The 14,666-nt window shown below is 36.2% G+C and overlaps 2 protein-coding genes across 4 annotated transcripts; one reads left to right on the top strand and one right to left on the bottom strand.

Moving 5' to 3' along the window:
- The first annotated feature begins 1,811 nt into the window (after window positions 1-1,811).
- On the top strand, window positions 1,812-4,497 carry Prosalpha5 (proteasome alpha5 subunit). 2 transcript variants are annotated; one of them, XR_011236903.1, is made up of 6 exons: window positions 1,812-1,970; window positions 2,103-2,359; window positions 2,660-2,838; window positions 3,224-3,336; window positions 3,589-3,847; window positions 4,001-4,497. XR_011236903.1 is itself a non-coding variant. In XM_034969912.2 (5 exons), the coding sequence occupies exons 2-5, from the start codon at window positions 2,103-2,105 to the stop codon at window positions 3,769-3,771; spliced, it is 732 nt and encodes a 243-aa protein (XP_034825803.1). In that variant the 5' UTR covers window positions 1,812-1,970; the 3' UTR covers window positions 3,772-4,497. The 2 variants fall into 2 exon arrangements, 1 of the variants encoding a protein (XP_034825803.1); XM_034969912.2 differs by having other exon boundaries at window positions 3,589-4,497.
- Window positions 4,498-6,416: 1,919 nt separating this feature from the next.
- On the bottom strand, window positions 6,417-12,874 carry LOC117983380 (juvenile hormone epoxide hydrolase-like). 2 transcript variants are annotated; one of them, XM_034969902.2, is made up of 9 exons: window positions 12,472-12,874; window positions 12,118-12,299; window positions 11,189-11,434; window positions 10,827-10,973; window positions 10,029-10,248; window positions 9,241-9,372; window positions 8,260-8,494; window positions 7,721-7,933; window positions 6,417-7,126 (listed from the first exon to the last, which is right to left on the bottom strand). In XM_034969902.2, exons 2-9 carry the CDS (start codon window positions 12,214-12,216, stop codon window positions 6,601-6,603), a joined length of 1,818 nt encoding a protein of 605 aa, XP_034825793.1. In that variant the 5' UTR covers window positions 12,217-12,299; window positions 12,472-12,874; the 3' UTR covers window positions 6,417-6,600. The 2 variants fall into 2 exon arrangements, with proteins under 2 accessions (XP_034825793.1, XP_069355565.1); XM_069499464.1 differs by lacking the exon at window positions 11,189-11,434.
- Window positions 12,875-14,666: the final 1,792 nt, after the last annotated feature.

Genomic DNA, 14,666 nt, shown 5'->3' with positions numbered 1-14,666 from the left:
CTTACTGTTAGAGCGAGATAGCTTAATACATTTAAGCTCTTATTAGAACGTGACAAAATGATTGTTTTGTCCTTATCACTTTTTTGTTTGCCAAAATGTATTTGTACGTGAGATTTTGGCAAACAACGTGAAGAGAGGTTATGTTGACTCAAGTATTCTAAATAAATAATTGATTCGTTTTGTTGTTTTTTGTTTTTGAAGTTATTGTGCAATGGTGGGTTGCAGTATACTAGGCTACAATAGCCGAAGCGAACATAAAATAGACGGAATAACATTTCACAATCACAAGTAAGTACCTCTGCTTGAGCGAGAGGGACTGAGGGGGCCACGCTAGTTGCATATCTGGCATATCTGTGCACCATGCCGTGTACCAAAGAGCATATAAGCACTACGTTCTGTACATTGTGCCCAAAGAATTTTTATGTACTACATAGGATTGTTATTACCGTAAAACGGAGTGAATAGGTACGAAATCTAACTTCGCATTGAAATTTACGGATGTTTTGGTACAAATTATGATGCTTTAACTGTTTGTAAGCATCTCCGGTTGTAAGAATTCTAAGGAAACATCCAAAAAATATAAAATAATGATAAATTACTGGTATATTTTAATCAAAATATATGCTGTCCCTATTTATACTTGATCCGGGGTGTAACGGAATGGCAAAGGGGTGAATAGGGAAAAAAGGTTAGGGTTGTCAAACACAAGTTAGCTCTATCCTCTAATATTACAAAACTAGCTTATGCTCGCGACTTCGTCCGACACAAATTTCAAACCCCTATTTCAACCCCTTAGGGGTTGAGTTTTCAAAAATCCTTTCTTAGCGGATGCCTATGTCTTAATAGTTATCTTCATACCAAATGTTATTATACATGGCATAGTAGGTATCAAATCTTTAAAAAAAGCAACCGCCGAGTTTCTTGCTGGTTGCTGGCATTCCGAATCAGTGGTTTGACGATTCAAAAATAAATAAATAAAAATATTTTTTATTTAATTAAACTGTTACAAGTAGGTAGTGTAGTTACCTATACTTGTAAAAGTTTAATTGAATAAAAAATATTTTTATTTATTTATTTATTTATCAATATTAAACAGTAAAATGCCATTTAACTAAATTTTACTAGTCGACTACACAAGAAGGAAGAATTTTTTTGAACAATTTAATTAAATATTTAAAGTGACAGCCCTGTCCCTATATAAACCTTACTGTTCCTATTTAACCTTGATTCGTTCCAATTCAGTAAGTATAGCGTTCCTATCCACCCCTTTCCCGTACCTATAATCCCCATGGCAAAGCCAAAACCACTTGGTTTCCAATTTTTTCTTTTTTACAGAAAAATATGTAACATTTAGACAAATCTGCTTTTGTGACGCCTCTTAGATAAATGTTTAATGATTTCTAATAGTTTTTCTACTGTTTTATTCTCGTACTGCGTCAAAGTAAACAAAGTTTTGAGACCTACGGCTTAGCGTGTTTTGAACAACGTTTTTGCAATGATGCTTTCGTTATTTTAATGTCAATTTGTCTCTGGTTCAGTGATGCCAAATAAAAGATCAAATATTCTACTATAGGGAAAAACAATGCTACCAAAATTCTAAGCTGTTTTGGGTATTATTTTTACGTTCAAATCTCATTCCCAGTTTTGTCCCTATTCACAACCCGCTTCCTATTCACCCCGTTTTACGGTACCTCCTATGTCGATGATTGTGCCATATACCTACTCTTTGTTTTTGTTGCTTTTCAATGTCAAAATCGGTGATATAGTAGATAATCTATGGTCAAAATGCAGGCTTAAAAGCACAAGTAGTCAAAAAGGCTAGGACCCAGAGCCGTAAATCATGCGTTATGTTAAAAAATGACAAAATTTTGATTACTCACGAAAGCAATTTTGCATTTTGCATTTTGTAGGACTTAAAGTTGGTGTGTTGGAATATTATAGTAATCTAAGCATTTAAATCATAATTCAAGGTGTGCTATATTTATTGATTCCAAAAAGTATTATTATTTTTTGTGCATTCAAAGATTCCAATAACATATTGAAGCTAACCTGCTTGACCGGGTCCGGCACGAAAACTTGCTGTATTTCTGCTTTTTTTTTAGATGTTCCTCACCCGATCCGAGTATGACCGCGGCGTCAACACATTCAGCCCTGAGGGAAGGCTATTCCAGGTGGAATACGCGATTGAGGCTATTAAACTGGGTTCCACTGCGATTGGCATCTCAACCTCGGAAGGGGTTGTTTTGGCGGTTGAAAAGAGGATCACCTCGCCCTTGATGGAGACAACTACTATAGAAAAAATTGTTGAAGTGGACCGACATATCGCGTGCGCTGTTTCCGGCCTGATGGCAGATTCGAGGTAGAGTATTGTCTCATGAATGAGATCCATGCTATTTTATTTGTAACATATTTTATCATTTCTTTCTGTAGTCAACTTAATTAGCACCACTATTTGGTACTCAAAAGACCTGAGTCCTTAAATTGATTGATTCAAGTGATTCTCATATCAATAGTCTCAGGCAAGTTGTGTAGAGGTTAGCAATTATTATTATCCATGTCAGATAATATGAAATAAGTATGTGTTTATAGCAGCAAACATGCTGTTTTGTCTAAATGATTTTGAAAAGAGGTCTGCATAGTTCCTTTTTGTTTGTTTCAGAACATTAATAGAGAGAGCTCGTGTAGAGTGCCAGAACCACTGGTTTGTGTACAATGAGCGCATGAGTGTGGAGTCATGTGCACAGGCTGTGTCCAACCTGGCTATACAGTTTGGAGACAGTGATGATGACAGCGGCACTGCCATGTCCAGGCCTTTTGGAGTTGCTGTCATGTTTGCGGGTTTGTCTATTGCGAAAATTCTCTTTGTATTTTAACTTCTTACTATAGGTTTTAAGTTATGATTTTGCAGTTTGCAATTTACCAGCAATCATGTGTTTTCCTTCCTTAGCTCTAAGAAATTATCCTACTTACTTAAACCATGAAATCATCATGATCATATAATCAACCCATCACTTGGCAATTCACACTAGGCCAGTGTGGTGGACTACAGTAACTGAGCATGGGTCTCTTAGAATTAGAAGGGTTTAGGCTATTATAGTCCACCACACTGGCCTAGTGTGAATTGGCCGTACATCTATAAACACTAGGCATCATTTAAATAGCTGCCTTGTCTATTGCACTGCTGTAAAAACCCTGCATTTTATTATTTTCTATATTGTTAAAGGTATTGATGAGAAAGGCCCACAACTATTCCACATGGACCCCAGTGGCACTTTTGTGCAGTACGATGCTAAAGCTATTGGATCTGGCAGTGAAGGTGCTCAACAAAGTTTGAAGGTACAGCATATTATAGTGCATTTAATTTAAAACAGCTTGCTTATAAAAAAAAAATTTGTACCCACAAATTCACGGTTTTCGGATTTTTTCCTTTACTTGTGCTATAAGACATCGCTACCTGCCAAATTTCATGATTCTAGGTCAACAGGAAGTACCCTATAGGTTTTGGTTCCCCTTGTCTTGACAGGACTGACACGAGAGTGATCCTATAAGGGTCGTATGGAACCATAATAACATTGTATTTGTATGCAGGAGGTATACCACAAATCGATGACGCTCAAGGAGGCCATAAAGTCAGCGCTCACCATCCTCAAGCAAGTGATGGAGGAGAAACTCTCAGAGAACAATGTGGAAGTGGTGACCATGACGCCAGATTCTCTGTTCCACATGTTCACGCGCGAACAGCTTGCTGAGGTTATTAAAGATATACCTTGAGTAAATGTTGTGTAGAGTGGCTGATGCGTAGTTTGGTTTATGATTTTATTAGCTCGTTTATCTATACACACTATACCTATAGTTCGCGACAGGTCGACATGGCAACCAGGCAAAAGGGCGACGCTCCGCACAGCGCCCGCGCCATCCTGCACCGGGTTAGTGCGGGGGTTGAAGAGGTGTGAGGGGCGTCCCTGACCCGATTGCCATCTCGACCTGTCGCGAACTATACCTGTACACCACTAATCTTTACCATTAACTTTGTGAGAAATTCCAATTATCAGCAAATTAAAACCAATCTATGCAATGTAGTAAAGCCAATGAACTTAAAATATGTATGAAGTATGATATAAGAGTAATATCTAAAATAAATTGATTTATATTAGATTGATAGACTGCATTATTATATATTGCTTGTTCTTAATATGTATTTTGAGATACCTATATTATTTGTAGAGCTCTATGTAAAATAATTAATTTGTTTGTAGCTCATTAGGTATTTTGTTGTTAACTTGCAACCATTTTTAACTGTCTTAAAAAGGGAGGTTATTATTGCTGACTTCCATACGAATTTTTACCTCTGCACTGAATCTTAAAAAAACACATCTATCATTGTAATACGATTTATTTTATATATTATTTCGGTGTGGGAGTTTATAACAATAATAATTATGAGTATGAATCGTAAAATAAGTATTCAAAGTTTAATAAAAAGAAATTTCATAGTAATGTGTCATTATTTACTACAATACCATTAGATACCATTGGTTTAGAGTTTATATTATTTAGCCAAATAGCACTAGTGTCCAAAATTAAGTATTATACTTAAGGCAATATGCATCCCAAGACACATTTCGGATGTTCAAAGAATCAAGTTCTGGCCTCAAAAACAACAAATTTGTTTATGTATTTATTTTTTAATATTATAAACGTTAAAGATATTCTGTAGTGAATTACGAGAGAAAAAACACGATTGGCACAATTTGGCTCGATACAAAAAAATCGCGAAGTTTCCCCAAAATACGCATTTTTTACACGACCATTAGGAGAAAAACCATTTATTCGATTGATATAAAACCAATTTCTATAAAATTTCGTATTTACGTTCAACGTTTAATACACTAAGGGATTACGGTATTATTTTATGGTAACAGCACATAGAATTTTAAATATAAAAATCGTGCAACAAATATGCGCTCGGGCGACCCTGATTTTTCCATACATTTCCCCTTAAGGATGACCCCGCCATTAGATGGACAGACGAAACGAGTCGCAGGATGCCCCACTAGATTCAGGCGGCGCGCTTAAGACCGTGGCGCGTAGAAATGTCCAGCAGTGGACGTTTATCGGTTGATAATGATGATGATTGATGATATAGACAGTCGTGAAATTAATATGAACAATGAACATTAATACCTACTTTTGTTTACCAAGCTACAATGAGGAAAATAACCAAGCGATTTTCACGGTTTGTATTGTAATTTTTTTTTATCTTAATAAATATCTTGGTAATTGCTAACAAATTCAGACAGGCGCTTGAATATGAAGAGTTTTTAAATTGCTCTTTAACCGTTTACTGCAGTCTGCATCTGGTTCTATTTTTAATATGTTTAAGTAGGTACCTTCCCCGTACATTGTTACGATAGTCATTTCACAGTGAGAAAGCCTTCATTTGCTCAGATTTAGAATGCACCCGCCATTTTGATATCAAGCTGCCGGCTCACTTACTTTTCAAAATAACTGTGGTTTTAAAATAGTACATTGCTTCAAATTTTACGTACATTCGGTACATTGTTCGTACATTGGTCTCACGCACAAAGCATGGCCGTTTGTACATATACACCCGCCATCCTGATGCACACCCTAGATAGACAGGCAACAATGCGTTGCGAGATGTGCCAACTGCCAATAGCTTGAACTATTATTTCTGTGATTATATTCTAACTCATATACTTTGTACAGCTGATTGGAGCGATGCCAGAGCTTCAGTGGAGTGAGACTAGCTCTAAGAATGCCATACAGAAAGACCTCTCCCGCCTTAGCCTTGGAAGACAGACTGTGTAGAAAATAGAAATAATTATTATAATTTGTATTTGACACCTTTCTTGGTTAATAAAGTTCCTTTATTTTAATATTTATTTTTGAAGTTCCTACAGTCAACGCTTACTAATAGTAGAAAATCATCATCATCAACCTATCGCCGGCTCACTACTGAGCACGGGTCTCCTCTCAGGATGTTAGGGCTTGGACACGCTGGCCAAGTGCGGATTGGCAGAGTAGTACAGTACTCGGCCGTAAGTAATGTACGGCCTTTGATTTCGGCTTTGTAGAGCGTTGTCTCTGTCACTCATACCTATATGACGTTTTGTCGGTCTCAACGACAGAGACAGTGCTCTACAAATTTGCTATCCCTTCTTCTAAAGGTCGATGTACATTACTTTCGGCCGCGTATTGTACACACCTCTGAGAACATAGAAACTCTCAGGTTTCCTCACGAAGTTTCCTTCACCGTTAAAGCAAGTGATACCTATTTATTTGCCCGATATCGAACCCCAGACCCCGCGGGGAATAAATACATTATGTAAATATGGTAATAATTAGTAATGTAAACATACAACTACTTTATAAATAAAACAATGAAATTAAAACTTTTATTTTTTATTAAAAATGTTTTACCTAAACTTGCAATAAATTGTATATTAGGAATGCACCTATTAACAAAACAACATTTCTCTTAATATATAATTACAATGGAATAAAGGATAAATGCATCGAGAATCAACAAAAAGTAAAACATTATTAATTGAACTTAGTTGGCACCTACTTCACTAACTACCAGTATTTAGCTAAATGTGGTTCCAAATCGATTGGATTAACGTTAGGTCCAAATCTCTCAACGGGCACGCCATTTTTATCAACGATAAACTTGGAAAAGTTCCATTTAATGAAATCACCAAAAGTGCCGCTTTGGGTGCGTTTCAAAAATTTCCACAACGGATGTGTATTTTCTCCGTTTACTTCAATTTTTTCAAAAATATCGAATTTTATGTTTCTCTCTTTAGTATATTTGATTATTTCCTTTTCAGTGCCTGGTTCTTGGCCACCGAATTGGTTGCAAGGGAAGGCTAATATACGAAGGTCCCTGCTTTTGGCGTATTTCTCATACAATTCGTTTAGTTGGTTGTAATTTGTGTCTGTGAGGCCGCACTGTGAGGCGACGTTGACTATCAAGAGCACATATCCCTTGTATTTCTCAAGCTTAACCTCCCTCCCGTAGATATCTTTTACAGAAAATTCGTAAATTGTTTGTGCTGCATTAGGGTCTGCTTGAATTTTATTCATTTGACATCCTGGATTCCTGGAAAAAATTATATAGGTTGCCTTATATAATTGTTTAACATAATATTATTTAAATCTAAAAAAGTTAGTTTTTAAAGGAGACCGAGAGACATGTCTGTGTTTTTGTCGATATTATTACTGTAGTTGTATAGTGGGATGGTGTGCAGTAGGATGTTGTCTTATTTTATGTTGGATTATTTGGTGTACTTAAAGGAAACCAATCTAAACAGTTCACTAGTTATCTATTATTACTTGAAATATTGTTCAAATAACACAGTATCTAACACAGCCTAACCATAGATTTGGGCCATGATAGTGGTGTGGAGGTAGTTCTCGAATTTTAAAATTCTTTGCATGGTAACGTTGGCAGCGATTCTGATGTTTTTCTCTAAATTAAATTAAAAATATCTGATTCTTTTTCTCTTTAATATTGCTTCTCTTTAATATAAAAACGACAGTAAAGTAATTTTAAATTTAAAGACTGAATTGTTTGTCGGTTGTTTTCTTACGACACTGGTAAGAAAAAGATGCGAATACTATAAAATGTAGTTGCGCTCAGAATCTGTACCATTGTTTCAGGACTTTTGGACTCTAGTTCCATAGCCATACTTACTTGGTGTGGTTGTGAAACTGTAGGAACGTATTGACAGCGTCGAACACATCAGCAGCCAGGATGTCCGGGTTCTCCATCGCCGCAAAATGTCCGCCGTCCTCCACTATAGTGCTGTGGAGGTAGTTCTTGAACTTCAACTTTAACATAGAGTCAGGATGAAAAACTAGATCATGCTTGAATTTGATACCCCAGGTCGGTACTTCTGTTGGGATTCTGAAATAGAAAGAACATTTAATAATTACCATGCTCTCAAAGAGAACAATATTAGCAATATCTTCAGCAAAGTCCAAACTTCCAAAGGTAAAACTTCCAACCACACAATACACGTAATGACGTTTCTGATACGAACTGCTAAGGTGTGGAATGTGCATGTTTCCCTGCAATGAATAATAACCTAAATACCTTCAAAGAAGAGTATAGGCATCTTCTAGGCAAGTGCACTCCAACCTAGACCTCGTCATTGCTTTTTTAAAGATAATTATTAATCCTATTACGCAAAAAAAAACAGCTGTAAGTTGGGCCAAGTGTCCAATACTCACTCATCAAGCCTCATGGCAAAGAACCGCTTGTTCACAGTCTCGGCGTGTATCCTCATGGACGTGGTGATGGAGTTGGTGGACCAATATACCAACACGTTGTCCAATAAGTGCATCAAGCTGAACTTGGCCAGCAGGTTGCCGTCGCCGGTGCGCTTGTACGCATCGTTTGTCCACGTGGAGAACTTCTCCAGGATATATGCTGCAAGGCCGGCCGGGGAGTCCGTTAATGCTATTCCTGTGGATAAAAAGGCATTGTTAATACATAAAATATTTCTTTTAACTAGGTTTTCGCTTGGTCTTCTTTGTACCTAATCTTTTTTGAAATCCCCAAAAACATTTTGAAAAGATCTAAGAGATCCTTTCTAGGGAAAAGAATAACATTAATTTTAGCCATATTTTTTTCAAGTCAGTGTGTTCCCGACTTATTTTATTTTATTGACCCACCAACAGGATTACAGAAAAAATACATTATTCAAATCCTAGGTGCCAAGTTATTATACAATTCCAATTATAGTCTTACAAATGAGATAAGTGACCATTACATTAGGTGAGCCGCGAGATGGCGGTCAAGCGCAAAATCGATGTTAGGCTTGCTTTATTGCAATACTGTACAAAAACATTTAAAGGTGGCAGATACGTTGCTTTTAGCATCAGCAGGAATCGGCAATTTAGTTCCTTTTTCGGAAGCTCGATGCGGCCTTTGAATGCTCCGCACACATACAGTCTCAGTTGCAGTGATCAAGTCGATTTTTTGGAGATCGATGCCGCGTCTGAACGCTAAAACGCGCGATTTCAATACAGCGATCGAACACAGAAAGTTGCCAAAACGCGATGCAGCATCATCGATGTAGTCGCAAAATCTCTGATAGCTGATCCTAAAACTATGTATAGTGTGTGCTAAAGCTCTTAGGATTTATATTGATTTTAGAAACTTCTTTATGGTAAAGTTTGTTTTTATATTGGACATTTCCGATCCATTACCAATGGTGTCAGGTTTGGTGGCTTGAATGTGGAGGTATCCGGACTCCTCTGCCAGTCTCATCAAGTGTTCGCGGAGTGGATACATGCGGCTTTGCAATTGTGGCTCAACTATCAGGCTCGGCCATAATGTTCCTAAAAAAATTAATAAAAAAAAATCAGTATTCTTTTTTCGTGTAGGACAAACCAGTGTCTCTGATGCTAGGTCTGGCACTTCACCATTGATTTGGAAAGTAGATTCTACTAAGAAGAGCTGGCAAGAAACTCGGCACTTACTCTTTTAACAAAGTTACAATATTATCTTACAAAAAATTGTTTTCACAAAAAAGGGCCTAAAGGTTCCTAGGACAGTTTCCCTGTATCTCCTATGGTTTCGGACTTCCCCATACTCTTTCAGTTAAAAAAAACAAAAAAACACTATAATATATCAGTAAAAGCCCCTTATATTATACAAAGTAACTTGTATGAAACTTTGGCGCTCCTCTTATCTCTTTTTTACTTCTTTGTTATATTAGATGACCCTTATCGCCTTCTATCGCACCACAACACAGTTATGTGTTTGCCCTTTCCAACCAAGCAGGCAAGAAATTTTGTTCATCAACCTTTAGAATGAGTTTTCGGCTTTGTAGAGCGTTGCCTCTGTCATTTACACCTATGTGACGTTTTGTCGGTCTCTCCGAAACCGCTATCTCTTTCTAAAGGTCGAATACAATATTCTCTGCCGCGTACTGTAGAACCTCTCGCTTGTAAGTTGTAAGGGTATGCACTCAACTTTCCAACTTAGTACTTACCCAACAAAGTGAAAATATTCTCCAAAGGATGAAACATCAATAAAGGTGTGTTAGTGTGAAAACCCAATACATTTTGTGGGAAAAACGTAGCTAAAATACATCCCAGCATGTGACCAAGGTCTCCCCCATGGACATAATACTTGTCATGTCCAATTCGCTTCATGAGATTCGACATCACTATCGCCATTTCTGTTGGACCGAAACCAGGACGGACTGGTGCCTAGAATAGGAATTCAACTTGACACAACAGATTATAATAAAAAGGTAGATGGAGCCCTGGCTACAATTAATATTATCTATTGTTTACGACATGCACGCTATGTTGTAAATTTGTTTTATAAGCAAGTAAGCATGTAAGCTTGTTTTGTACATCTGTTTTAATAATACAACAGAATTTGACATGCTTATAAAATTATATAATAATAGAATTATTAAACAATTTAACTATATTATAAGGAAAAGTTTATGTAATTATTGCTAAAGTATTCAAACTTTGTAGTATGGAATTTCATGCAGTGCATAAAAATTTATATTCATATAGTATAGTAATACTTATAGCACGCGGCGGGTCGAGGTGGCAATCGGGGTGGGGACATCCCGAACACCCGCAGTCTCTGCGCTAACCCAGTGCATGATAACGCGAGTGACAAACGGGTGTGCGGGGCGTCCCCTCCGCCTCATACCCCGATTACCTGTCGCGTACTATACAAAGGTGGAAATAATTTCATACCCAAAAAGAAGGCACATCTTAATGCCAAAACTCGTAAAATATGGGGCATGTATGGCTTTCTCACTTACCTGAGAAAATCCAAATCCAGGCAGACTAGGGGCTATAATCTCGAATACGAAATTGTAGCCCGGCTGCGGCGTTGTGAGCTTTGGTATAACTTCGTAGAACTCCCGGACAGATCCCGGCCAGCCATGTAACATCAGAAGTGGGATCACCTGGGATACAAGATAGTCTTTTAAGTAATATTTTTGTAAAGTTTTTTTTCATTCAACTTGTCATGATAAGTTTTATTATTATGATGCCATGCATTTAAAACGATTAAAGTTTATGGCCTTTACAGAATTGGCATCTCAAAACCAGTTGCATTTATTTTTCCTTAAGTCAGTGGTTCTGACTTCTGACTTGACTCAAGCTTATACAATATAAATACCTCAACATCAGGAGTAACTTGTGGTTTCACATGCATATAGTGTATGTCCAGTCCTTGAACATTAGTTACAAAATGATCAAACTTATTAAAAAACTGTTCCCTTTCTTTAAAGTTGTATTTATTCTGCCAATAATCTAGCACTCTTGTTAGGAAGTGGGAATTGAACCCATAAGTGAAACCGACTTCTTCTAGGGGTGGGGGGAAGGGCCTTCGGTGTAAGAGTCTCTCTTTCAGATCATTTATCATCTGCAAACAATTTACATTTCAGAGATTTGAAACTTGTATATGAAAATGTAATATATATAATGTAAAGGATAAAAATAACAATATTGTCTGTTGTTTAGCCAACATCATGCTCAAGTCAAAAGGGGAATGCCAGGTGGCCATAGTAAATTAGGCCCTTAGGTGTCCACACACGAAACCATATTATATAGAATCAACAGTATAATATAATATAGCAATTAATTGGCAAAAATTTGAATTTAAAAAATGAGAGGAATTTTAATGTTACAAATTATTTTTATTATTATTTCCATAGGATCGATTTTCAAATTGTACAAACACTCTGTACAGTGTACAGTAAGGTTTTGTCACTTGATAAATGGTATTAAATATATTATGTATTATACATAAGTATTAAAAACATAAAAATTTTCAACAAAAATGATATCATTCTTTTACAATAAAAATTATGCGGGACACTTTTGGGCCTAATATCGGCATTCTCATTTGGACGTTTCAATATAAATTAAATATTACTGGATGCAGTTGTTACTCATGCTATCAAATTTCTACATTTTGACAATTTAGAAGCTGTTATAGACAATTATTTAAGTAAGAAAACTTTTTAAAATACCTACCACGTTACATATTTAAAGAGACTAAAAAGTATAATAACAGTAGTTAGCTATGTGAACTGTACTACTCACTATTTCACTAAATTCTATTTCATATGGTTGTATGGACAAGTCTGGCTTTGGATCCATAGGGTAAGGTCCCCAGTATTCATCAATATCCAGTTTAGGCATATCTGGCGGAGTTGTAAGTAGCTTGTACACATAATAGGAAGACAGGCCTGCTAGTAGAGCAGAAAAAAAAAAAATTTTCCAAACTGAAACAAAAGGAAGTTACCTATTTTATATAGTGGAGCTGAATAACATTTTTTAATCGCCAAAATCTTCATCACATATTTTTAATTTACTGTATATGTATGTATATATTTATAGATTCCATTTTGATCACCACTTTATAAGGTGTTTGTGTATTGTATTCTTGCTACTTACCGAAACGGTAAATATTGATGAACTTTTAACAATTTTCTCGTCTTGTTTGGTTTTCTGTTTGGAATCCTTTTTTGGTGATTTATTGCTCATTTTAAAAATTTCGGTTTTGTTTTAATATACCCGACTTTCAATAATAATAAAAATAGTAAAATAAACTTCACAAATGTTAATAATATGCAAAAAACACTATTGCAAGTCTAAGCACGTAAACTTATAAAAAATAGTGAATAAGTATTGACCATAGGTTTTTATGCCTTTTACTTCTAGAATCTAGTGCTTCTTATTTATCCACATTTTACTAAGTATAACATTTTAATAAAATGCGTAAAGTTGGTAAAATACAAAATATCAACAAATCAAAACAAACACAAGTGTAGATCCTACATGTTATTGGTCTGTGGTGGCAGCACTGAGCCATATGCACTGAGCCCATAGAGATAAAAGACTGAGTTAAAAGAAAGACTTACTCTAAGACTGAGCCAAAGAGTATGTAACCACCAAAGAGTATAGTAATGTATTATCGTAGATCACTCGTAGATAGAGTAATAAAGGTAGATACAGGAACGTTTGCCTTCTCACAGAGCACAGATAAAGTTACTACTGTGATAAGCAGAGACGCAGCTAACCTATTTTTTGTCCCTTATCATGTAACTGGTTTTTTTCAAGAATACATTTTATTTTATTTTATTTTGTTTATTTGAAAGTAATCAACAGCGTAAATACATAATTATTATTTAAATTTAAATCTAGGTATAACAGAAGGCCAAAAGAGATTACTTAAAATTATAATTAAACTATTTTAACAGAATAGAGTTAGAATAAATGTAGGTATATACAATAATAAAATAAAATTACAACAGTGTGTGTATGATTGTATGTGTGTGTGTATGCGTGTGTGAGTGTGTGCTTATAAGTATGTGTGAGCGTGTGTGCATGTGTGTGTGTGTGTAAATGGGAGTGTATGATTGCATGCATATTTAGATGTTAGCTAATTGTTACATACAAGGAATGCAACTTTAGTTGCAAAACAAACTTTGAGAATTCGTGGTGTAATTGTATTTCTCATTAGTTATTTACTTGTTTTCACATAAAAAGCGTTTAATACAAATATTGTTGATCGGTTAATACAAATATTGACTACTAAACAATGGTAATAATAATTTTCGTGTTATTCATCGTTACGTCGTGCTATCGCTATCTCATTCGCGGTTACACAGTACCTACTTCAATCTACCTTTATTACTCTATCTACGTGTATTATTTATACCACGTATACTTCACTGATTTGATAGTAAAAATAGGAAAATTAATAGATTCAGTTCACAGTATCTACCTACCTACTGATCTGATTAGAGGCTGAAAGCTAAAAGTTTATCTGCGAACGTCATGCATTGCCACCACCACTTAATATGGTGGCAGCATCGATGTATTGGCATCCCCCTGCCAGACACGTTTAAAGTTGATTAAATTATTAATGTTTAAGGGTGTCTGTTGCGGGTTCCCACGATATAGGGCTTCATAATTGTAACCATCACGAAAACTTCTACTGTTGATTTTAAAAAAACTGCAAATCCAGAATTCTCGAAATAATCGGTATAAATACCGATTATTTCGAGAATTTCTGGAAACAACTCCTTAATCATGATGCTGCAGCTTACAGTTATGCAGCTCTATATCGTGGGAACCCGCAACAGACACCCTTAAACGTTTATAATTTAATCAACTTTAAACGTGTCTGGCAATGCATTACGTGATTTCTAATTCGCATTCGCAGATAAACTTTTAGCTTTCAGCCTCTAATCAAATCAGTACCTAGTTAGGTAGGTACTGTGAACTGACTCTATTTTTACTCCACACATTTTTAAGGCTGTATCAAATCAGTGAAGTCGACAATAAATAAAAGGGTTTATTCAGGTGTGAAACGAACGCGCCGACTGCCGAGTTGGCGCTGACAGCGGGGCGGGCGGCCGCAAGCACAATCCCTCTGTTAATTGAACGCGCGGGGCCAATACGGCTTTTTTAATTTTTCCACTCAACCGTCGCGTCAGATATAACCTGCCGTCAGGGCTGCCAATCAGCTTCAGTGAAGTGAAGCTCCTTTATGGATGATTGGGATGGAGACCTAAATAGAAAAAAATCTTCAAGCAATACCACCGAAAGCGGTGATGTAACGTACTTCATTGGCTGGGCAGCAC

The sequence above is a fragment of the Maniola hyperantus genome, chromosome 7 (assembly GCF_902806685.2).
Source record: "Maniola hyperantus chromosome 7, iAphHyp1.2, whole genome shotgun sequence".
NCBI lineage: Eukaryota > Metazoa > Arthropoda > Insecta > Lepidoptera > Nymphalidae > Maniola > Maniola hyperantus.
The sequence above is the reverse complement of the archived record's forward strand: the minus strand, read 5'-3'. Positions and strand labels throughout refer to the sequence as shown.